This window comes from Rhinopithecus bieti, unplaced genomic scaffold (assembly GCF_001698545.2).
Source record: "Rhinopithecus bieti isolate Rb0 unplaced genomic scaffold, ASM169854v2 scaffold_4553, whole genome shotgun sequence".
In the NCBI taxonomy this organism is placed as follows: domain Eukaryota; kingdom Metazoa; phylum Chordata; class Mammalia; order Primates; family Cercopithecidae; genus Rhinopithecus; species Rhinopithecus bieti.
Window position 1 is genome coordinate 1542830 of NW_016804694.1, and position 25656 is coordinate 1568485.

The 25656-nt window shown below is 50.8% G+C and overlaps 1 protein-coding gene across 5 annotated transcripts in view; it reads right to left on the reverse strand.

Annotated features, from left to right (window-relative positions):
* The window catches only part of CPNE5 (copine 5), a 98189-nt gene that overhangs the window by 63307 nt on the left and 9226 nt on the right, over positions 1-25656 (reverse strand). For 4 of the 5 annotated variants that reach the window (XM_017870110.1, XM_017870109.1, XM_017870112.1 and 1 more), the window contains exons 2-3: positions 17248-17288; positions 16313-16359 (exon numbers count right to left, since the gene is read on the reverse strand). In XM_017870110.1, the coding sequence (XP_017725599.1) occupies positions 16313-16359; positions 17248-17288 (88 nt within the window). Of the gene's footprint in view, positions 1-16312; positions 16360-17247; positions 17289-17970; positions 18029-25656 lie in introns of those variants that run through there. The other variant, XM_017870111.1, reaches the window with a different exon arrangement.

Below are 25656 nucleotides of genomic sequence, written 5' to 3' on the forward strand. Positions count from 1 at the left end.
GTTTTAAACATTTTGTGCCATATGGACATTGACCAATTTTGCATCTATGTGTAAATTCATTTCAGCATTCCTGATCGTCTATATGTGTGTGTTGTTTGAATTATTTGAACTGGTTGCAACATCTTACTGGTTTCCTCATTAATTAACAAGCTTTGATAATAAATATTTGTCATGCTAATTTTATACTTGTGTGGTAGTCATGATTTTACCTTTTAAAAAATATATGCTTTAACAGGTGCTTTTAAAATACCCATGCTCAAGCCCCACCACAGACCAATTAAATCCAAATCTCAGTGGGTGGGGCCTGAACAACTGCTTTTTTAAAAGTTCCCTTTAAAAAGGGGATCATAATGTGATCCATCCGATCATAATGTGCAGATGGAGTTGAGAACCACTAACAAATGAGAATATAGCAGGAGGAGGGAAGGAAACTAACATTTACTGAGCCCCTACTAAATGCTCACCAGGTTAATGGATCATTAAGTTATCTCATTCAATTATCACAAAAATCCTGTGAGGTATTTTACACACGAGGAAACTAAAAATCAGAGAGGTTAAGTAACTTGCCCAAGATCACACAGCAAGGCAGAGCTGGGACCTAAACCCAAGTATATCTAACTCCAAAGCCCATTATATTTCTACTGCATCTAACTGTGAGGAGTCATCAAGCATTATGAAAATCAAATAAAGATGAGGTTTACTTCACAAGCATTTATGCAAGTCCCAGTGTGTGTCAAGCAATGGAGAGGACATCAAATTGAATAAGACTGGGTTCCTTTCCCATCCCCTAAATTCAGTAACAATCTTACAATGCATGACCCCTGTTCCAAAATAGTTCCTGCATTCTCCTCTCTTGCTCTTATTCTTGATGAATACCTCCTGCCTTCAGACAAAAGGAACATGTCTCTTAATGGCTTTCCTGCAAAATATTCCAGGTAAACACCCAGGTTTGAGAAAATCCTCCTTTAAGGAAGGGACTGACTTCCTTCCTCTCAATACACTTGCCTTCCTCCTTCAACAACCTCAAAGCATCCCTCTAGCAGGATTTTAGATAAGCCCCAACCCAGAAGGAGCAGGCATCCTTTATGCAGTTTCCCTCCCCACCCCGCCCCAACCCCAGCATAGGCTCCAAGGAAAACACCCATTAAGGAAGATGACAAGGCTGCTTTTAAAATGGCACTTGCAGCTTCAATAGAGGGGAATACCCTAGAGATTGATTTTGCCTAAGAAGAAAATGGAGTTCCCCCGGAAACAGGACACTGCAAGCCCACTCCCAATATCTCCTAGAGCAGGAAAGGGGCACACGAGCTAGGCTGGACAGTGAAAGATGACTAAGACTCAGAGGTAGTTAAGACATGCAGATCACAAACAACCGCAAAATCCACAATCTGGGAACTTACTGGAGATGTTTTATAGCCTTCATTACTTGGATGAATAACAAAGGGGAAAAAATGCTAAAACTTGGATTTTAAAATCTGAGAAGCCACCAGGTCCCGTCAGGCCCAATGTACACCCCATTAATAATGGCAGGAACACAACTGAAGAGACATTTAAAAAAAATCATTTTGGCGGCTGTATTTCATTCTGCATAGACTTATAGAGTTTTCAAGCCAGAAGGGACTTGGAGAGATGAGATATTAGCAGCCGAGCATTGGGAACCACAGGAAGGCATGCAATCTAAGTGCTGTACAGCAAATCCTGCTTAGGGAAGGAGCAGGGGGATTAACCCCCCACCACCTGTAATACGGAGCGCAGCCAGCCCTGTTCATTCTGCCAGCTCCCTGGGCGTGACAGTCCATGCTTTCAAGCCTTTCTGAGCCCTCTGTCCATACTTTGGGCTCTGAGGATACTGGGAGTGAGGGATCATCACTTTGCTCACAGACCACCAAACACTGGTAAGCACAGGAATTCTGATGAACAAAGGCTGACGGATACCCAGAGATCTGCATGCAGGATGTGATGCAGAGAGCCCTAGAGAATTGTTAGGGAAGGCGGGCAAGTGTGCAGTGGGGAGGTTGAGGGATGAAAACTAGGCAGGACGCTGAGTGACAGGGGAGGTGACAGGGGACCTCCCTGACTCCCGGGGCTGGGACGGCCTCCTACTGGGCAGAAGGAAAGAAAAAGTACAAATGAGAAGGAAGCCTAGAAATGAGGGAATTTGCCTTCTGAAAGGCTCTCTTCCTGGCAACAAAACTCAGTGGAAAAGGCTGACATGCCCCAAAAGATGCTCCCAAGGGCTCCGAAAACCTCTATGACTAAGCTCCATGAATATCAATTAAGCAGCATTAATTACATACCATCAGTTCCAGTGAGACCCTCAAAGTGGGGGCAGACTTGAAACTTCTTTGGAGACTAAACTAGGTGACTCCCTGGGACTCTACCACACAGAAGAGCTGGGATGTATGGGGCAGGTAGGCAGCTGTGTCGCCAGACCACCCTCAGAGGGAAGCCCAGAGCAGGGCTGAGGTTGAGAACCCAGGTTGGGCAAGCAAGGTCTTCCTGCCCCACATCCAACTACGGGGCCAGGAGGGGCCAGCCTCTGTCAAGACATAGGCGCCCAGCCCGCAGGGAGCTCTTGGGGCTGGCAGTTGGGCCTGGGCTGATTTGGAGGCTGGAGAGTCTCGTGCTGCTGCCTGCTGCCCACCCCAGCTCCAATCTTCATCCTACAGGAGATTGCTTCCCTTTGAACAGGATCACTATTGTTTCCTCAACCTGTGGCTTCCAGTGGGGTTTGGCCAGTGGGAGGCACTGGCAGATGGGAGACTGGAAGAGACAGAGGTTAGGGTATTTCTTCCCACTCCTGCCCAGCCTCAGTTCCATGGTTCTGGGAGGGGCTGCTTCCCTCCAGGACCACAGACCCCACCAGGCAGGCCCTCTACCTCCCTCTCAGAGAGCAGCACTGCCTTCTCCCATCGCCATGGCAAGCCTGGGTGGTAACTAACCTGTAAGAGGCTTATGCTGTGAATGGAGGCTGGGACTAGGTCTGACAATTTTTATCCCTATAGCTTCTCTACTCCCTAGCGCAGTCTCTGAACTTCTGGGATTACTGTGCCGGCTCCCTTGTTAACACTTCCTGTGGGTCTGGGTGGACCCATAGATCAGGTGATAACGTGAGTGTCCCTGACCTAACACCCTGCCCAACCTCTATCCCTTTCCCTGCAGCCCCCACACACAGAGAGAGAGACAGGGGGGGGGGGGGGGAGAGAGAGAGAGAGAGAGAGAGAGAGAGAGAGAGAGAGAGAGAGAGAGATTGACAGAGAGAAGGAGAGAGATAGTCCTCAACTCTCCTGTGATTTCCTTTTAAAAATATTAACAAGTTGGGCTAGCACTTTGGGAGGCAGGAGGATTGCTTGAACCTAGGAGTTTGAGATCAACCTGGGCAATATAGTGAGACCCCATCTCTACAAAAAATAGGAAAATTAGCCAGGCATGGAAGCACACATCTGTAGTCCCAGCTACTTGGGAGGCTGAGGCAGAAGGGTCAATTGAGCCCAGGAGACTTGAGGCTGCAGTGGGCCGTGATCACGCCACTGCACTCCAGCCTGGGCGACAGAGCAAGACCCTGTCTCAAAACAAACAAACAAACAACAACAAGAAAAAACAACCAAAACAACCACCAAAAAAACCTAAATTGACCTAAGACCTGATTTTAGAGCTGGAAGGAACCAAATCCTCTCAATTAACACATAAGAAAACAAAGGCAGAGAAGGTGGGCAGGGGGGCTGTTCTGACCAGGTCACACAGCTCATTAGAAAACGGATGCTGACAGTAACCCAGCCGGTGGGGCTCCCAGCGCTGAGTGGAGCCCTGGGTCACCCAGAAGTCTGTGGACACCCCTGCTCAGGTTTCTTTCTTCCTCCCGATCCTCCTCCTCCTCCTCCTTCTGCTTGGTATCCTGACTTCTCAACTTCAAAACACTTCCACACATCCATGATCTCATGTAATCCCTCCAATGACCCCGTGGAGATGAAATTATTATCATCCACACTTTACTGATGAAGGAAAAGAGCTCTTGGAGGCCAGAGAAGCCCTCCCAGAGGCAACCCATGGTGGGTGAGGAAGGGCCAGGACTCGCAGGAGTGAGAAAGGCAGAGCATCCCTCGTGCTCACCACAGCCCCTACCTCAGGCATGCATGGGTGTCTCACCGCAAGCCTGAACAATCTTCACAGCCCTGGATTTAGGCAGCTCTTGCCTTTTTACAAATTACAGCTGGATGGAGCTTCAGAGCCATGCACCAGCTGCAAAGCCCCCAGGGGCTGTGCCAGTGGGATAGGAGGCTGGAGCTGACAGACTGCTCTCCACCTCACAAGCTTCCCACCCTTCCCCAGCCATAACTCCCCCTACACTTTTCATATATTATTGATGGCTCCTTAATTGGGGATTCTAAAAGCCTCGCTGCAGAGCCCAGCCCTGGCCCCTCATGAATCATGTTCACCAGGATTAAAATTAGAGGCCAGAAAGCTACCTGACTCAAATAGAAACGGAAAAAGGGAATGCTTTCCACGGCTAGCCCTGGGAACAGGAGCCAGGTGGGGGCGCCCAGGGGCTGGGAAGAGTGGCTTGAGATCTGTGGACAGGAAAGGAGGGCCTGGGGATTTGGCGGAGCAGGGAGGATCTGGCCATGCCAGGCGGGCCACCATCTTGGGTCTGGACAGTTCTCTCTGGTTCCGTCACTGAAGGAGTCCAGAATTCTGTGGCTGCCCCTCCTTGTTGCAGTGAGGAAAACCAGGTCCAGAGAGAGATGGCGCTTGCCTAAAATCACAGGGAGTGAGCCATGACCTTGGCACCTTTCGTTTATTTGGCTCGGTGACCTCCCAAATGGCTGCCTGTTTTGTTATGGCTTCCAGGTAAGGCAGGGCAGAGGTGGAGACAGGGGCCCTGAGTTAGGGGAGCCCAGGCTCCCGGTTCTCAGGCCTGGGCAGAGAAGCCTCCGTATCTCGCCCAGAGACCAGGGTAGGGTGTGAAACTTTACCAAGCTTAGAATGAAAGATTTCCTGCCAAAAAGCTTAGTTCCAGGCCGGGCGCGGTGGCTCAAGCCTGTAATCCCAGCACTTTGGGAGGCCGAGACGGGCGGATCACGAGGTCAGGAGATCGAGACCATCCTGGCTAACATGGTGAAACCCCGTCTCTACTAAAATACAAAAAACTAGCCGGGCGAGGTGGTGGGCGCCTGTAGTCCCAGCTACTCCGGAGGCTGAGGCAGGAGAATGGCGTGAACCCGGGAGGCGGAGCTTGCAGTGAGCTGAGAACCGGCCACTGCACTCCAGCCTGGGCGACAGAGCGAGACTCCGTCACAAAAAAAAAAAAAAAAAAAAAAAAAAAAAGTTTAGTTCCTAATTAGCCATTGTTCCAGATAATCTGTTCAATCATCCCAGCTCCTGGGGAATGACCCTTTACGATGAGCCTGGCTGCCAAGCTACCAACAGAACACTTTCCTCTGCCCTGTCCCCACCCCCAGCCTTCCAGCCCAAGGTCTGACTGTAGAGGGTGGGGGGCCTGAGCAGTCCCCACCCTAAAGGAAGCCAAGCATCATTGAGGGGGCCCTGGGACTTGTCCCCCAGCTCACCCCAAAACATTGATAACTCCTGCCCAATGGCATCACGATGTCTGAAATGATACTGTCAATGGTTGCTTCCTCCAGATAAAGCATTAGTTTCTCACTTAGGGCTTCTTATAAGAAGAGCTATTATTGAGCTTTTTCTGCAGGCCAGGCACTTTACACGAATTAGCTTATTTACTCCTCACAGCAGGCTTGTGAGCCTAAGCGCTCAGCCGAGATCCCCCAGCTGGGCAGGTGGCAGGCCCATTTTTAAACTTGACTTTGGAGTGCACACTTTCAACAGCTCAGCCACAGCTCTAAAGTGCACCTGGACACTAACACTGAAAAGCAAATAGACCTATCAGCCACCAGGGGACCTGGCCTAGAACTCAGGGTTTACTAGAAAAGCCAACTCCTTTCTTCAAATGAAATCTCAGGCTCATGTCTAATGTACTACACAGAAATAATGAACACCTCTGCTTGAAGGAGGACAGGGAGGCAGGGGCTACACACACATTCACGGTTGGTCCTGGAGCTGCCACCCTCAAATCCTGGGGCTAGAAAAGCACACTTTGGGCTGGGTGCAGTGGCTCATGCCTGTAATCCCAGCACTTTGGGAGGCCAAGGCAGGCGGATCTCCTGAGCTCAGCAGTTTGAGACCAGCCTGGCCAACATGGTGAAACTCCGTCTCTACTAAAAATACAAAAATTAGCCGAGGGGTAGCGGTGTGTGCCTGTAATCCCAGCGACTCGGGAGGCTGAGGCAGGAGAATTGCTTGGACCCAGGAGGTGGAGGTTGCAGTGAGCCGAGATTGTGTCACTGCACTCCAGCCTGGGCGACAGAGTGAGACTCCGTCTCAAAAACAAACAGACAAACAAACAAGAGAAGCCTACTTTGAAAGTCAGTGGCCTGGGCAGAGGAGAAAACCAGGGACCCCAACTTGGAAAACCACATTCACATCCCGGCTCTGCCACTTTCTAGCTGAGTTGCTGAGCGAAGCCAGGATCCCTCTGAGCTCTGCTTCCTCATCTGGGTGTGGTGAGGGCCAAGGGAGACAATGGGGTGCTGCTGATGAGGAGACTGTACAGGGTAGAAGGCATGTCAGTCACCCTCTTATTTAAGGAGGGGCAGGAAAGGGGATACAGCCTCTTTACAGCTTGCCTGATGGTACTGTATAATAATAAAAAGAACGTTTACAAGTCCTGAGCACAGGCAGGCACTGCTAAGTGATTCTGCCATGTGGTCCCTACCACAGTCCACTAAGCAGGCATTGGGATCCCATTTTACTGATGAAAAAAACTAAGGCTCAGAGAGAGGTTAAGGAGAAAGTGGCAAAGTCAGGATTCGAAGGGACATCCCAGACAACACCTCACTGTGCCAAAGCCGGTTTTAAAGCCCTAACCCTAAGACTGTGAGTTGGTGCCCATAGACCCATCTAGTCCCTAAAGTAAAGCTTTGGCCCTGGACTGCCTAACCCTGATCACGGGGAGTCAGAGCCCTGAAAATTCAGCTGCATGACAAAAGCAAAGGCCACTAAAGGCTTTCCAAGTGACCTAAGCCTCAGGAGGGACCTCTCTTTGCAGAGGCAGACTTCTCTTCAAAAAGGGGAGAGTCCAGAAAGACAACCCCAAGCTTGCCTTGGAGTCCACCTCTTAGAGAGGCCTGCCTTCCGCTTTGTGCCTTAGCAATGCTGATGGTCCACTCATTCCTTTATATCTTTAGATTATGGTCTGTGTGGAATGACCAAGGCCAGGTCAACAGGGAGCCTAAATTGGGCTCAAGGCCTGGCAGGCAGAAGGCTATTTCATTTCAGATTTAAACTCTTGGCATTGAACAAACTGGATCCCCAGTGTCCTTGCCCACCACAGTCTTATTCCAAAACCTCCACAAGACTGCAAATGATCTTCCTGCTTCTGCCCTTTCCCCTGCAGTCCACTCTGCACACAGTGGCCAGGGTGGTCTTTCTAAAACATAAACCAGGCTGCATCACTCCCCTGCTTAAAACCCTTAAATAGGCCAGGCGTGGTGGCTCACACCTGTAATCCCAGCACTTTGGGATACTGAGGTGGGAGGATCACCTGAGGTCAGGAGTTTAAGACCAGCCTGCCCAACATGGTGAAACTCCGCCTCTACTAAAAATACAAAAATTAGCCGGGCATGGTGGCGCATGCCTATAGTCCCAGCTACTTGGGAGGCTGAGGCATGAGAATCGCTTGAACCCGGGAGGAAGAGGTTTCAGTGAGCCGTGATCGAGCCACTACCCTCCAGCCTGGGCAACAGAGCAAGACTCCATCTCAAACAAAACAAAATAAAACCTTCAAATAGCTTAGCATCACACTTAGATCAGTATTGGAACTCTTTCTATGGCCTCTACAGGATCTGAAACTGATGACCTCTGTGACTTTATTGCCCACTGTCTTCATTGTTCATACCACTCAAACTACACCAGCCTTCTTTTTGTCCTTGAAATGCTGTAAGCTTGCTCCCGCCTCAGGGCCTTTGCACTTGCTGTTCCCTCCACCTAGAACACCCTGCCCCTCGAATGATGCATGGCACCACTCAGGCTGCTGCTCCAGTGCCACCAGGGTTGGCTTAGTTCACAGGACCTCCAAGGGTGGCCTTTCCCACTGTTATGGAGAGCCCAGGTCGACTGTACATTGCAGTTAATATTTCCAGGCATTTTCACAAGCATTACCTTAGTCTATCCACGAAGGTCTCTCAGCCTCATTTTATAGATTAGTAAGCTGAGACTTGAGAAGATGAATAACTCACCTAGGTCACACAGTTAGTAAATGTCAGAGCTGGTATGAAAACCCAGGGTTTTGGACATCAAGTTCAGGCCTTATCTGACAAATACATTTGACTGTTATTCATGATGTCTTTAGGCGCCAAATGGGAAAATACAGCACATAGGTAACTGAACGACCTACCCCAAAGATCAATTAAAAAACTGAGGTCAATCTGGGAAAAGGTCTCTAGTGGAGGAACCCAGCACTCCATCCCATTCAATTCCTTGTCATCTGTGTGGGTGAGGACTACAGCTGACCCAGGACCAAGAGGCATGACCAAGATGCTGAATGCACAATCGTAATTCACCTTGGTCTCCATAAACTGTAACAACGGACTGAATCCAACAAACGACACATGATGGCAATAAATGTGAAATCACAGATTTAGGTTCAAAAACTCATCACCAAGTCTGAGGTAGGGAACTTGGCAATGCTATTTGGACAGCAACTCATGGAGAAAGATACAGAAGTCCCCAAACTCAATATGAATTAAGTCAAAAACACCTGCCAAAAGATCAGTGGGATACCGGGTAGTGTCGCTAGATGTGCAATCCTCAGAAGCAGACACATAACATGCAGAGGCCAGCAGGGAGGACAGTGATGATCTAGGGCGAGCCCCTGTGTGGAAGGAGCCAGCCCATGATGCTCTGGGCTGCAGAAGGGGATGGCGGGGACACATGCTGTCCAGGACGAGTGCTCAGGTTGGTAAAGGGACAGGAAATGGTGATATAAAAAGCCTCAGTTTCCTCCTCTGTCAAATAGGGCCAATAATAATAATACCTCCTTCATAGGACTGTTGTGAGGATTCATTGAGTTAATGCAGGTAAAGTACTTAGAACAGTGTCTATGGTTGGGCACAGTGGCTCACGCCTGCAATCCCAACACTTTGGGAGGCCTAGGCAGGTGAATCACTGGAGGTCAGGAGTTCAAGACCAGCCTGAAACCAACCCCATCTCTACTAAAAATACAAAATTAGTCAGGCGTGGTGGCGCACGCCTGTAATCCCAGCTACTCAGGAGGCTGAGGCAGGAGAATCGCTTGAACCCGGGAGGTGGAGGTTGCAGTGCGCAGTGATTGTGCCATTGTACTCCAGCCTGGGCAACATAGCAAGATGCCATCTCAAAAAGAACGGAACAGTGTCTGGCACATTACTGTCGTGTGTTTGCCATTATCATTACTGTTGTTGGTATCATCTCCCTGGGTTGAAAGTGAGCTCCTCCGGTTGCAGGCAGTGTCTGGTCCCCCTTTGCACCCCCAGCATTCATCCCCCAGCACATAGTAGGTGCTGCTGTAGTCTGAATGTTTGTGTCCCTCCGAAATTTATGTTGAAATTCTTACCTCACTGTGATGGTATTCAGAGGTGAGACTTTGGGGAGGTGATTAGGTCAGGAGGGCAGAGCCCTCATGAATGGGATTAGAGTGTGTTCATCCCTCCCACCATGTGAGGACACAGCAAGATGGAACCGGCCCTCACCAGACATTGAATTTGCTGGTGCCTTGATATTGGACTTCCTGGCCTCCAGAACTGTGCAAATAAATTTCTGTTGGTCATAAGCTACCCAGTTTATGGTATTTTTGTTATAGCAGCCTGAACAGACTGAGACGGTGTCCAACACATGCTCGCAGCATCAAGGTTACGTGAAGACACACGTCTAGTTGCCTGGAGGAAGATGGTTCAGAATATTTAGAGATGAACCATCAATCTCAGCTGCTGGTGAAAAGTTAAACAGGATAATTTTGCTCAAAAAAGAGACTGAGCGCTTTGGCAGGGACACGTGGGTGTGGTGGCTGGGGCCACATGACTGCAGTGGTATGGGGTGATCTGCCGGACACCCTAAGATTCTGTGATTCCCATTTCTTTTTCCAACAGGCCCTCAGCCAAGACAGCAGCCTGGTGAGGGAGGGGTAGGGATCTCCATACCCACTTTTCAAATGGGGAACCTAGAGGGGTTCCCTCTCGTGTCCCTCTTCCCAGTGAGAGCATTTCTGGGACTCTTCCCACCTGGCCATCCTGCCTTCCCCAGGACATGCAGCAGGCCCTGGACCGCCTTGATGCAAACAGTGCTTGATTTTCTAGGCTAAAATTACATCTTGAGTCAATTTTCATGAAATGTGGTGACATATTTAGGTGCTGGGAAGATGGAGTTTTCTCAGAAGGCATAAAAATGATCCAAATGGTTAAAACCAGCTGAAAGCCGGCAGCCAGGGGCCACAAGAGCAGATTTCATCCCTCCCGGGATTGGCTTATCTGCAGCCTCATGCAAACCCCACTACAGAGAAAGTGCTGTGCCTGCACTTGACTCCCCCTCTGATCACAGCATTATTATTTCTCGGCCAAGATTGTGGTAACAGAGAGGTGATTTGTTCCTGAAGGGCAATGAACTAGATGGAGGAGTGGCGGGAATGGTTCCTGTTCATTTGCAAGGGCAGTCTTCCATCCAGGGGCAGTGCCATAGAGACAATCTGGACTTTTCTTTAATTCTCCATTTCTGATACTTTCCTCTGTGGGTCGCACAGAGAATCAAGCAAGGAATGACAGCCCCTCTCCCATCCCCAGTATGCTTGTTTGTTTGCTTTCAAGACAGGGTCGTGTTCTGTTGCCCAGGCTGGAGAGCAGTGGTGCAATCTAGGATTACTGCAACCTCTGTCTCCTGGGTTCAAGCGATTCTCCTGACTCAGCCTCCCAAGTAGCTGGGACCACAAGTGTACGTCACCATGCCTGTCCAATTTTTATATTTTCAGTAGGGACGGGGTTTTGCCATGTTGGCTAGGCTATCCCCAGTGTGTTTAAATGCATCTTCCTTTCTCCACAAAAAGCTGTGTGAAGGCCGGGTGTGGTGGCTCACACCTGTAATCCCAGCACTTTGGGAGGCTGAGGCAGATGGATCATCTGAGGTATTTCAAGACCAGCCCGGCCAAGATGGTGAAACCCCGTCTCTACTAAAAATATAAAATTAGCTGAGCATGGTGGTGCACAGCTGTAATCCCAGCTACCCGGGAGGCTGAGGCAGGAGAATCATTTGAACCTGGGAGGCAGAGGTTGCAGTGAGCCGAGATCATGCTGTTGCACTCCAGCCTGGGCAAAAAGAGTGAAACTCCACTCAAAAATAAATAAATAAATAAATAAATAAATAAATAAATAAATAAATAAAGCTGTGTGAAACAGCATGTGCCCTCGGGGTGGCCCATGTGGCTGAGCTCTGCCATCTTCACTCCTGGAGTCTGGGCATGGGTCCTGCTCACCTCTCATAAATGAGGTCAGCCTCCTTGATTTTTACAGACCCTTCTGTTCTGATATTCTCACTCTACAACTCCAGCTGTCCTCAGCCTGACATCCATGAACTCCCTGTATTGACTCTTCCTCTATCTTGCAAGCCTCACATCCTGAACACCAGCCATGCTCCTCTGTCTGTGCTGCACAGCCTCCGTTGGCCCCTCTGGTTCCACTCCCAGCCTTTCCCCACACTGCTCTGTGCCCAGGAAGGCTGACCCAAGTTGACTGCCCCAGTGATCTGTTGGCCCTAGGTCTCCTAGTGAGGTTCCACCAATGGGAGACACCAGCAGGAGATAGGAGGCAGGAAGAGAGTGAGGTTGCCTGAGTTGACTACGTCCCTCCACTGGGGCTCCTGGTCCCGTTTGGAAGTCCCTTGGGGTTCCAGAAACCAGGATTCCCCTTCCTCCCCAGGCCTGGAGTGGTAATGGCTCCCTCTTATTGCTACCCTTGAGACTCACCATCTTTCATTGATTTCCTTGAACCCTATCCACCCCTTTATTACATCCCTCAACAGTGCAGGATGCTACTGGGCCCCTGGGTTTTGTCTTCGCACATCACTGAAACCTGAAACCGAGCTCAACTCAGCTTCTCCGCAGACTGAGGCCAGTCCAGCCCCATCTGTAGAATGAGGAGGTTGAGCCAGATGATCTTGAAAGTTCCTTCCAACCCATACCTCCTCTGCTCCACATCATGCACCCCAGGCAAATGGCTTGTGTTTGGGCTCAAATTCCATTAAAAAAAAATCCAAATGACCTGTCAAAATGCCTTAGTTGAATGTGGCCTTCCGGCTGCGACTTTCCCTCCCTGAATTCCCATTTTCTTCCATCCATACTTCCCTCCTCACCGTTTCCTTTTAGGATTGTTCATCCACATGCGTCTCCCCTCCCAGGCTGCATATCTAGTTCCAATTCATACATTTGGTGATGCTCTGTTCTTTTGACCCATCTCCCTATCTTCCCCAGCCCCTGGTATATTGCCTGGCACTTCATAAATGCTTCCTGTTGCAAATACTAACTGAGATGAGAAGAGCAACTAGCAAGGCCCCAAACACTTTGGATGATGCTGTATAATGAATATTTACTAAGCACTGACCATGCACCAAGGCACTTTACTTCCGTCATCTCGTTTCACCCTCACTACAGGCCTATAAGGTAGGAGTTACCTTCTGATGCCAGATGTGGAAACTGAGGTGCAGAGAGGTTAAGTAACTTGCTCTAGGTCCCACCTCCAGAAAAGGCTGGAGTCAGGAGCAAGCACAGGTGTATTCCACACCAAGGCCACCGGTCTGGCCTCTACTCCACCCTGCGGTGGGGGTAGTAACAAGATGTGACTTGGATAATTAGAAACCCTCAACCAAATGGAGACAGCTCTCAATTACAGAATGTAATTAATGGCTCACCAAAGAGTGCCCTTCTGAAGAGCCCTTCCAGACTTTCCTTCAAGAATCACGAAGACATTAACACATTCCTGGTTTCTATGAAGCGCAGCCAAAAGGCCTCAAAAGTAAGTAGTTCACTTAAGCAGGCTAAATGTTTCCCTAGCAATCTGGTTTATGCTTTAATTGGCATAGACTCTTGGACAGGGTGGAATAGTAAACTTTAGCCCAGCCCCTGTGGAAATATTTCCCACATTTTTTTTGTTTTGTTTTTTGCTTTTCTGAGACAGGATCCCACTCTGTCACTCAGGCTGGAGTGCAGTGGCGCGATCTTGTCTCACTGCAACCTCTGCCTCTCGGGTTCAAGCGATTCTCATGTCTCAGTCTCCCGAGTAGCTGGGATTACAGGTGCAATGGCAATGTTTTTGCTTTGAGAAGAATCTTGCTCTGTCGCCCAGGCTGGAGTGCCGTGGCGCGATCTCAGCTCACTGCAACCTCTGCCTCCCGGGTTCAAGCAATTCTCCTGCCTCAGCCTCCCAAGTAGCTGGAACTACAGGCATGGGCCACATCCAGCTAATTTTTGTATTTTTAGTAGAGATGGGTTTTCTCCATGTTGTCCAGGCTAGTCCTGAATTCCTGACCTCAAGTGATCCACCCACCTCTGCCTCCCACAGTGCTAGGACTACAGGCGTGAGCCACTGAGCCCGGCCTCCACATGTTTTCTTTCTTTCTTTTTTTTATTTGTTTTACAGATGAACTTCCCACACGTTTCATGAATAAACTTCACCCCTTTCAGCCTCTTGGTCCCACCAAGTCTGGGGACCGGGGGCAGAGGGAGACAGTTCCAGCCAGTCCACCAACGAAGAAGGGAAATTCATTAACAAAGCCTGGGTTACTGAAGTGTCACTCAGACTTGATTTAAGACTTTATTAAGCCTTTATTAAGTCTGGGAAGGCCTCCTCACCCTCAGGCTCTCGGCATCGGTCATTTCGTGCACTGTCCCCCTCCCTTCCCCTTTTCTTGGACCCTGGGGACAAGCCTGCATCCTTCTGTTCTTCACAGCTGCCTCCTACCCATCTCTTAGTGGAGAGCCCAGGCAGAGTCTCTAACAGGAGCCCACCAGCCTCCCTCCCAGGAGTCAGTGGAGATGGGCATGGGGTGGGGCTGCCAAGGCCAATAGGGCCACACCTTTGGGTAAATCACCTCTCCTCCCATTCTCGTGCCTCTTCTGATCACCTGGAGGAAGTGCAATCTCCAGCCAGCTCAGGCAGCCATGAAGGCCCCTGCAAGCCGGCGTCAGCTCTGCCGCCCAGCAAGCGCACCCCACCTCCCACCGTGGAAGAAAACAACATTCCTCCCTCGGCCCCTCACCTCCTGGACTTCAACCTTGTCCTTGCTCAGCCAGATCCTCTTCTCCAAGAGAAAGGAGGGAGATTTTGTTGTTCAAACAGGAGCTAGAGGCTCCCATGACCCCGCATCCTCACCTAGTTCCCCTTCCTCTGTTTCCTCTTTCCACCTGAAAACATTCTCCCGCGAGAACTCAGTGAGGGAGGGAGGAGGCAGAGGTAGCAATGTGGCAACAGCCACCATGGCCTTGTCAGCCTCTGTAGGCCCAGCTCCCTTTCCTAATCCATTCTTTTTTTTTTTTTTTTTTTTTTTTGAGATGGAATCTCGCTCTGTCACCCAGGCTGGAGTGCAGTGGTTCGATCTCGGCTCACTGCAACCTCCGCCTCCTGGGTTCAAGCAATTCTCCTGCCTCAGCTTCCCAAATAGCTGGGACTGTAGGCACGCGCCACCACGCCTGGCTAATTCCTAATCCATTCATTTTTTAAACAACCATGTATTAAGCACCTACTGTCTGCTGGACTGTTCTAGGTGCTCCGAATGTAGTTGTGAATAAAGCAGATGAAAATCTCTGCCCTCATGGAGCTGACACATGACAACATGACAAACAAGATAAATAAGTAGCCTGGCAGAGTGGCATATGTCTGTAATCCCAGCAGTTTGGGAGGCAAAGGCAGGAGGATTGCTTGAGTCCAGGAGTTCCAGACCAGCCTGGACACATGCTGAGACCTCATATCTACAAAAGAAAAAAAAAATGTTTTTTTAATTAGCCAGGCATGGTGGCATGTGCCTGCAGTCCTAAATACCCGAAGCTGAGGCCGGAGGATCATTTGAGCCCAAGAGTTTGAAGCTGCAGTGAGTCGTGATCACACCACTACACTCCAGCCTAGGCGACAGAGGAAGACCCTGTCTCAAATGAAAACCAGTTAAGAGGAATAAGAAGTGTTGGAAGGTTGGAACGTCAGACAGGGTGGCCAGAGGAGGCCTCCACAGGGTGACATCTGAGTTAAAACCTTAGGGAAGCATGGAAGGGCCACTAAGCCATGCGGGAAAAGAGCACTCCAGGAAAAAGGAAGAGCAGGTGAAAAGGCCCTGCGGCGGGAGGGGCCGTGTGACTGGAGTGGAGTGGAGAGGGGCTCAGCGTCAGGAGATTAGGTCAGCAGGGAAAGGAAGTCACAGCGTGTGGGGACTGGGGGGCCATGAAGGCACAGTGGTTTTGCGTGATGGGAGCCACGGGAAGACTCTGAGCAGAAAAGAGACAGAATTTGACCTGGGTTTTAATAGGATTCCTCTGGCCGTGGGGTGGGGAATAGAGTGAGGGTATCTAGGAGACCCCATTCACCTCATAAATGTCCCTGCCATTCTTGGGAGTGGGCCCTTTAAAGTCAGCCCTCTCCCCCTACTCCCTGTTACAAGGGACAAAAGGCACATGGAGTGGGGGTGGGGAGGGAATTGGAAATGAGATGAGTCTGGCAAAGGGCATCGTCCTGGGTTGGGGTGTGTTTTGGAAGCCAGGGTGGGTTTTGGAGCTGGGACTTGATTCAATGCAGAAGGGAGTCAACAAAATTTTCTGAGCAGGGAAGTCACTTCACTGAAGCCACGCTCACCTTAGTCAGAAACCGTGGGAAGGAAGGTTGCTGTGGATGAGGCCTGGTGCTAGAAGCTGCACTCATGCCTCCAGCCAGCACACTAGCTCTTAATGGGCACGGACTCCTTCTGCGTCTCCCTGAGACTGGGACTCCCTGAGGACATGGCTATGTCTCCCCTCAGACTGGGGCTTCCTGAGGGCAGGAACCATTCCCTCCGTCTTCAGTCTCTTCATGCAACAACAGGGATGGGACTCCATGGTTTGCATACCTTGCTAGCCTTCAGCAGGGCTTAGATGCTGCAGTTAGAAACATGTCAGGGAAATTGCTCCCGAATTAGAGTCAGACAGGCAGACAGACAGGAACAAGCTGGTGTTTCTGGTGTGGGAAGGGACTGCACCTACCTCCCGCCACTGCTTGTTCTCCATCCCTTGGGTATACATGACGCACACTGTGGGGAGAGGAGAAACAATGGATTAATACCTCAGGCCAAGAGAAAGGAGGGGTCCCAGATGAAAAGGATCCTGGATGGGCAGGCGCTCAGCAGACCCAGCCTGGGTAGCACTATTGGATCTGGGTAGGGGTAGAGGGTGTCTCCTGGGGTGACTGAGATCTTGGTGAGTGAGTCTAGGAATCTGGCCCCCCAAGCCTGGACAGGGTTCTAGATGCACCAATTCACAGGGGTTGCGTTGGAGAAGGGAGACTAGGTGCGCCTGGAAGGGGCAACCTTTAGGAGGAGGCTCGGGGCCATTGGCCTCTAGGCCACAGCAAGGGTCTGAAGTGTGAGGCAGGTAGACAGGTGGGCGTGATGGAGGACAGGCAGAGGTGTGGTGGGGGAGAACATCAGAAACCCACATTGCTCCTTTACAGCCCAGAGCAGTTTCATGAGGCCTCTGATTATCATCAGCCCCACTTTACAGATGGGAAAACAGGCTCAGAGGTGGCCAAAGACCTATCCAGGTCACACACTTGGGTGGCACTGCTCAAGGCTAGAACCTGGAAACTCCAAAGTCAGTGCTCATCCCACCAGATCACTCGCCAGCCAATTGGAGCTTTTAGGCATACTGGTTTCTCTGGGACCCTGTGGCCCCAGACCTCCAGCTCCTCCCAGCCTGCTCTGTTGTGTTGAGGCTTCACAAGCGTGTGGGCTGGGAACGGTCAAATCTCCGCAGTTATCTTTCTCAGACACTATGGGCGAAACATTAAACAGGCTTGACATACTTTGAACGGCGCCTGGCACATGGTTAGCACTTAGTAAGGGCCCAAGCATTGCCGCTGTAATTAGTCATAGCGTTGTCACTATTATTGTTACCGTTCTTACTGTCAGAGCAGGACTTACGTGGGTCGGACTTGGAAAACATGTCTTTGTCCAAGAGGTTCCTGAAAGAGGGGGAGAGAGGAGGGGTTAGCACGGCCAGCTGAGAGGAGGTGACCTCAAGGGATTCAGGCTGTTACTGAGACCTGGAGGCTGCCTCTGGCCTGCCTCAAGCAAAAGAGTTCCACAATCGTTTATTAGACTTCATTAAAAGCCAGGCACTGGGCAGGCCCTGGAGGCTCCTCAGCTCACCGGCCTAAGGTGTGCAGAGCTCCCTACCTCCCACCTCCATCATCACCACAAGCGCTCCAGGTAGGTGCCCTGGCCCTGGTGCCCTGTGTCACACAGCCTCTCACCATGGGGCGATTTCCCAAACTGCCCAGTGTCTTAGCCCTTTCTGGAAGCTCTCCTTTAATCACTTCTCTGCTTCTCAAAAAAATAAAATAAAGCAACAGAACATATCCATCTAGTCTCCCATTTTCTCAAGGCTCTACTTACAGCCAGTTTATTCGATGGTCTCATCTGTGCTGATGGATTAATGAATTACACCTCCCAGGGGAAGTAGACTCATTTGGATAACGTCCTTCTGTGGTCAAGACCGGGACTAAGGCTAATCCATGGCTCTGATAATCAGACTGGACGGCACAGCAGCAAGATGATGGACACAACATTTGGGGACAGAACTGTCTTTCAACAGGTGCTAAGTTCCCATTGTCCTGCCTCCATGCAATAAAGGCTCCCACTTACTGAGTCCCGGTGACGGGTCAGGCAGTGCGCTGTTTTACAAACATGAGCTCCCCGATTCTCATGCTGCCCTTCAAGGTTGGTCCTGGGCAGGCGTTGTCCCATCTTACAGATGTGGAAGTGGAGGGGAAGTGCCTACATCCTGCGCATCTGGTATCCCTCGTTTCACAGTGACCTGCTGCTGTCAGGAAGCAACACATCCCAGTGGAAACGCAGTCTCTGGCCGGGAAGTCATTCGACCTCTCTCAGCCTGTTTCCTCATCAGTGCAACGAGCCGGTAGTATCAGTCTTGAAGGCTGTTGATGCCCTGCCTGGATCCCCTCAGCCCTCACAGTTCCTGTACACACCCATGGTTTCCTCTTGTGTCTATTTCTCGCCTGAGGGCTTTCTCAGGCAGGCTGTCTGAAAGAGCTGGAAAGTTTATGCTCCCAAAGGGCAGCACTCAACCAACAGGAAGGTGCTGGAGGACGAACTGCTCAGCTTCTTCACTCACCCCAGAGACAGCTCTGCCCTACAGTCTCTCCGAAGTCCTAGAGGGACTGAGCCCCAGGAGCCGCTAGGAGACCTACCCATGAATGCATTCCATGCTGACCAGGTCTCCCCTTCCCTGCTCCCCTGGCGAGCTGCCAGGCAAGCCCTTCCTGCCTGTGTGGCCGCTCCTGCCAACACTGCCCTCAAGTCTTGGTTCTTTTCCCAACCATCTCAGCCTTGTCTTGCCTCCCTTCCAGAGGTCCAAGGGATCTCGTCACCTTCCTTCTCCACTCCCAAACCCCCCAACAGGTGCCCCTGCCACTTGAACTGCTTTCCAGAGAAAAGAAACAGTCAACACTGGTCTGTGTTGCTTCGTGAAAGCCAACTTCAAATATCAGAGCTAGGCCAGGCACAGTGGCTCACGCCTGTAATCCCAGCCCTTTGGGAGGCTGAGGCAGGTGGATCACTTGAGGTTAGGAGTTCGAGACCAGCCTGGCCAACATGGTGAAACGCATCTCTACTAAAAATACAAAATTAGCCTGGCGTGGTGGTATGCACCTGTAATCCCAACTACTTAGGAGCCTGAGGCAGGAGAATCACTTGAACCGGGGAGATGGAGGTTGCAGTGAGCTGAGACCACACCACTGCACTCCAGCCTTTCTCAAAACAGCAACAGCAACAACAACAACAAAACAAAACAAACAAATGTCAGAGCTAGATGAGGCCCTGAGGAGGATCTATTCCTCTTTCTCCTCCATGATGGGGACACAAAAGACCAGGGAGAGGCAAAGGGCGGCCGTGGCCCACAGCAAGCAGTGGTAGAGACAGAAAGGTCTAGCAGGAGGCCTTACCCTGAGTCACTGTCACCAAAGTCCTCAGCAGTGACAGTCTGTCTGGCAATTTGACCCCATAATCAACCCTACCACTCATGCCCCCCACCCTAAGGTGGGAGCCAAAGATCAACCAACAGACAGACAGACGCAGCAGTAACCTGCGGCCTACACATGGCATCCTTTGGTGCCTGGGGAAGCCCCAGATAGCAATCATGAATCCCCCCAGCTCCAGTCCCTGAGCAGATTCCCACAGATGCCCCCAAGAGAGGAATTCCCAAACAGCTTCAGGAAACCAGTCCCTGGAGAACTCTCACCCCTCCCCGACTCCAGTCTCTACATCCAGGGGCCACTCCCCAAAGGCAGCCGCCCCCAGCTGGGCCTCCCTGACCCCACAGGCAACCACCTCTCTCCTGGCCCCAACCAGCCCCTCCACCAGACCAGACCTGCTCCCAGTCAGCTGTCACTCTGGAAACCATCTGATAAACCTCCCAGCCCTGCACAGACAGCATCAGATGAATGACACACAAGGCAGCTCTGAGAAGTTGGCAGCAGGGGCTGCTACTTCACTCACCCTGGAGACAGCTCTACTCTACAGTGTCTCCGAAGACACCACTTCTACATACAATCATTCACACTGAGGCGGGCTGACATCCCTGGGCCTACATTCTCATCCTGAAGTGTGCTAAATTTGGGGGTAGGGGTGTCTATCCTGATTTAAACAAAGGACAAATGCCTTGAGACCAAAGATGACTCTGCAGTAGTGGAACCTGAGGCACAGTGAGGAGCTGAAAGTGGTAAGGAGGAGGGGGACTTCTCTACTAAAGCAAGCGCTTTAGGTTTATCTTTGAATTCTATAATGAAATTCAGCAATGACATAAAATCCTCGAATGTTCAAGCTGGAGAGGACCTCTGAGGTCACCTTTCCCAACTCCTTTACAAATCAGGACTGTGAGACTCCGAAGGGCAACACTGGACTCCTCCAAGGTCTAGGTCTCCTCCAAGTGTGGCTCTAGAACTCGGGTCTGGTCATATCCAGGCTAGGGAGAAAGTGAGACCCTGGATGTCAGCCTAGATACATGTGTGTGTTTGTGTGCGTGCGTGCGCCTGTGTGTGTGCATGCGTGCGCGTGTGTGTGTGCGTGCGTGCGTGTGTGTGTGTGCTTGCGCGCATGTGTTATGGGGGGTGGGAGGGGGAGGTCTTATCAGACAAGTAAATGGGGCTTTTCCTGGTCCTGCCCACTTCCCAGGTGGGCTAGAGGCACACAGCTAGACTAAGAAACAGAGTCTAACCACCTGGCTCCTTGCCCAGTGACCTCAAGACCCTCACCGAGTCCTGCAACATGGGTCACCCTGGCAACCAGCACCCAAGGATAAAGCAAACCCTGTTTCCTCCACTCTCCTGAAATTATTCTTGTCATCCTTCCAGACTATTCCTATCCTTCCTCAGTTTTGCCTTTCCTGGACACTGATGGACAGCTACTTCCTCTCCTCTCCCCTGAGCGCTCTCTGGCCTGTAGTGTGCAGCCCTGTGACTTGTAGGACCCCATTACATACTCTGTACACGCTCGGTTGCAAAATCATGGGTGTATCTGTCTCTCACACGGGCTGTGCATGCGTCCACGGCAGGGTTCCCCACCCTACCACAGGCCAGCCTAGCACCTGAGTCAGAGTAGTGGCCTGGCAAGCTGGATGGATGAAGGACGACCAAAAAGAATGGCCAGATGAGTGAGTGAAGCCTCTGTCTCCCCACCTGGGTGGCGCACGGTCAAGCTCAGGGACAGCGCCTTGCACTTCCTCTCAGCTGTGGCATGTAGTAGTTAAGTGCATGGGCTCTGCAGTTAGACAAGCTGGGTTTGCTCACCTTGTGCCTCAGTTTCCCTATCTGTAAAGCGGGGTGGGGGGAGTAAAAATAGTTCAGGGCTGCTGTGGAGATTCGATATGTGGAGCACCTGGGGCCTCATCAGCCTTGTCAGAGAGGTCAGCCGTCCTCAGCCTGGTGCTGAGCGGAGCCGTCACTCTCCCGGTGGATGCTCAGGCACACTTGGTGACAAGCACAGCACAAGCAACCTCCACCCTCGCAGGTCCAAGGAAGAAGCCCGCCTCAACACACTTCCAGGGCTCCCTTCTGAGTCCCTTCCCCAACTCAGCCCCTCTTCAGCCTCCCTTCCATTCCCCACTCTCAGCCTCGAGGGCCTTCTGCCTCTCACCTAGGTCCCTGCACCCTACACTCTCTCTAATCCCACACCTTGTCCACACGTGCCTCCATCCATCCCTCTCCCTAACTGCCTGTCCAGACAGAAGCCTCAGGGCCTGCCAAACCTCCTATCTTGGCTTTGGACAGGTGGCTTCTCCCCATGAACAATGGGCCTCGCACTTCTGGGGCTCACCCCTGCCTTCGGGTATAAAATGGCAGTTCCTCGGCTCTGTTCCCAGAGTCTGGCTGTGTAGGTCTGAAGCAGGGCTCCAGAAGCTATGTTTACACAAGTGCCCCCCAGATATCCCACTATTATGTCTCTGATGGCAGCCGTCCAAATACCACGTTGAGACACTGTCTCTTAGGGCCTCAGTTTCTCCCACTGCAAAGTCACAGACAACACCACACACATGTGCAGCACCAGAAGGTTCTTTGAGGTAAAGCTCCTTCCCCCACTGATCCTCACCCTGATCCACCGAGGACTTCCAGCCCCAGGGTCAGCGAGTCACCTGCCCACAGGCACACAGCCAAAAGCCTGGGGTAGGAAACCGGGTCTTCCGCCCTGAGGAAGGGCCCGAGACACCAGGGCACAGACAAGACCAGACCACAAGTACTTTTTCTCCACTTTCTGTCTTTGGAGAGCACAAAGAGAAATTTTTTTTAACCGGAAAAACGTATTTTTTTTTTTAAAGAGCATACAACCCTTCCGCTGTCTGCACAGCAGCCTGGAGCCTGGCTCCTTTTGTCCCTTAAATCAAGGCCAAGGAAGCAGAGCCAAGAGCCCCTCTCCTCCCCGCTTACCCTTGAGGAACCATTTCCAATTCACTGGCAGTGAGAAAACGGTCATTCACTGGACTGTGAGGTCAGAAGTCTCCAAGGCCACAGCAAGGACAGAAAGCACTGGAAGGGCAAAATGAGAGCCCCTGGCAGGTGCTAAAAGAGGGGCCACAGGGTAACACTTCCCATCTGGGGGGACTTAAGAAAGAGGCTGGGTACATATAGTCTTAGCTACTCAGGAGGCCAAGGAGGGAGGATCACTTGAACTCAGGAGTTCGAGACTAGCCTGGGCAACACAGTGAGATCTCATCTCCAAAACAACAACAAACCGAAAAAAAAAAAGAAAGAAAGAAAGAAAGAAAGGTATGCGTAGAGGCTGGGGTGTACCAGTCTGAGAGGGAGACACAACCCTGCCCTCAGGGAGCCCAGTCTGACCAGGAGACATAGCCTCTGCCTCAGGGAATCCTCAGCCAGAGAGGAGACATGTTTGCTCTTGAACTGAGATGCTGGGTGAACTGACCATCCCTGGTTGTCTCTAAACAAAGCCCATTAGTGCTGCATCAATGCACTGAGCAAAGGCTTTGGCTGCAGCATAGAAAGAAACATTTTCCTGCAGCAGGACCCCTAATGGAGGTCATGGGTCCCCAATATGCAAAGTATGGCATATTGGTATATATGGCTACCATACATATGGATACATTCTTCTGGAGAGCTTTCATTAGATACCCAAAGACATTCACGAGTCTAAAAAGGTCAAGAAAAGATGGTTTGTCTTCCTCCCAACAACTCACCCTAAGCATCCCTCCAACCTTGGGTGAAAAGTAGGGGCATTAAGAGCATAGACTTCAAGCTTCCTCTCTGGATGCAACACCCAACTCTGTCCCTTACTTGCTCTATGGCCTCTGGCATGTCACTTAGCTTCTCTGTGCATCAGTATTCCCATGTGTAAAGAAGGGGTGATAACAGTCCCACCCTCCCAGGAGTTTTCTGAGATTAAACTCACATAGTAAGTTGCAATGCAATGCCTGGCATACAATAAGTGCTCAATAAAGGCCTGTGGAGAATGAAGATGGCACCTAAGAATGCTCCATATTCTCCCCTCTCCGCTCCCTAAAGCTTGGCTTTAGCAGGACCCAAGTCCTACTACCCTTGCCCACCACTGCCCACTGGTTGTACAGCCTTCCTTGAGGAGAGAGTGGGGACAGGAGAGCCAAGGTCAGGTAGAAACAGGAATCCTGGCTGGGCCTGGTGGCTCACACCTATAATCCCAACACTTTGGGAGGCTGAGGCAGGAGGATCGCTTGAGGCCAGGAGTTTGAGACCAGCGTGGGCAATATAGGGAGACCCTGTCTCTACAAAAAATAAACAAAATTAGCTGGGTGTGGTGGTGTGCATCTGCAGTCCCAGCTACTCAAAAGGCTGGGGTGGGAGGATCTCTTGAGCCCAGGAGGTCAAGGCTGCAGAGAGCTGTGATCACACCACTGCACTCCAGCCTGGGTGACAGAGCGAGACCCTGTATCAAAAAATATATATATATATACATAAATAAAAGAAACAGAAGGCTGGGCACGGTGGCTCACACTTGTAATCCCAGCACTTTGGGAGGCTGAGGCAGGTGGATCACCTGAGGTCAGGAGTTCGAAACCAGCCTGACCAATATGGTGAAACCCAGTCTCTCCTAAAATACAAAATTATCCAGGCATGGCGGTGGACACCTGTAGTCCCAGCTATTTGGGAGGTTGAGGCAGGAGAATCGCTTGAACCCAGGAAGCAGAGGTTGCAGTGAGCCGAGATCGCACCACTGCATTCCAGCCTGGGCGACAGAGTGAGGATCCGTCTCAAAAAAAAAAAAAGTTGAGAAAGTTGAGTGTAGGAATTGCAAAAACAAAAAAACAAAACAACAACAACAGGAATCCTAATGGTCCCACAGAGGCCCCTGAGGTACTGACCAGCATCACCCCATTTCTGCATAGAGCAATTCACCATAAACATCTGGCAAACGGGGTGGGAGAGAGATGACACCCATCAAGTATATAATCTGTGCCAAGTCCTTTGTTATGTACCTAGCCTGTGACACTCTATTTACATTCCATATCAACGCCAGAAAGTAGACTTTGCTCCCATTCTATAGGCAAGGCCACTGAGGCTGAGTGATGTGCCTGGTGTCACCGGCTTGTCAAAAGGCATGCAGAAATTTGAACTCTGAACTCTGAAACTCAAGCTCATTTAAAGGTGCCTTGGGGAGTGCTTGCACTACCAAAGCCAAGGTCTCCCAAAGCCCCATCTGGGCCAGCAATGCTCCCTCTTATCCTCACTGTCCTGCTTCCCATCCTCAGCCTCTCAGAGCTGCTCCCAAACAAATGACTGAAGAGGAGAATTGGAGGGTTTCCCATCTCCTCCTGCCCGGCTCCCAGACCTAAAAGGCAGAAGTAATCGGAGGAAAGCAGGGCGGGAGCTAGGAGAGAGGCCTTGGCACGTAGCCCCTGGCATTTACCCATCTCCCCTTTCAGATCCCGTTCTCACCCGCGTGCTCTGTTTCGCTGCCAAGCAACCTCACCGAGGTCTAAAAAGCAATTTTCACATGGCTTAAAGAGCTCTCCTTCCTGGGGCAATTTGCTTTTTTATTGTTATTAATTATTGTAATAATTGTCCCTCTCACACTACATGGCCAAGGGAAGAGAGCAGGAGCTCTGGCCTCAGATGCATCTGAACTGGAGTCCCCATATGGCCACATGTGGCCCTGACAAGCTACTTCATCTCAGTTTCCTCATCTGGGCATGGGGTCACATACCTGCCTGTGGAGTTGCTGTAAAGTCAACAGCTTCAAACAGAAACGTAGGAAACACACTCAGTTCCTCTCTTTCCCTTATTCCCCCTCCTGTCCCATCATCAAGTCTTAAATGTTTCTACTTCAAAATGTACCCCAAATCTGTTCACTCCTCCCCATGCCACCATCAGTATCATCTCTCACTTAGAGACCTCAGTAGTCTTCTGCCTAGCAATGTGCTTCCATGCCTGCCTCTCTCTACCCTTCACCACTCCCTTCTCTTCATGATGACCAAAATTCTCTTTATTTATTTATTTATTTGAGATGGAATCTCACTCTGTCACCCAAGCTGGAGTGCAGTGGTGCAATCTCAGCTCACTGCAACCTCTGCCTCCCGGGTTCAAGCTATTCTCCTGCCTCAGCCTCCAGAGTAGCTGGGATTATAGGTGCATGCCACCACATCCGGCTAATTTTTGTATTTTTTGTAGAGATGGGATTTCACCATGTTGGCCAGGATGGTCTTGAACTCCTGACCTCAAGTGATCTGCCCACCTTGGCCTCCCAAAGTGCTGGGATTACAGGCTAGAGCCACCACACCCGGACTCTTTTTATTTTTTGTTTTGAGACAGAGTCTTGCTCTCTCACCTA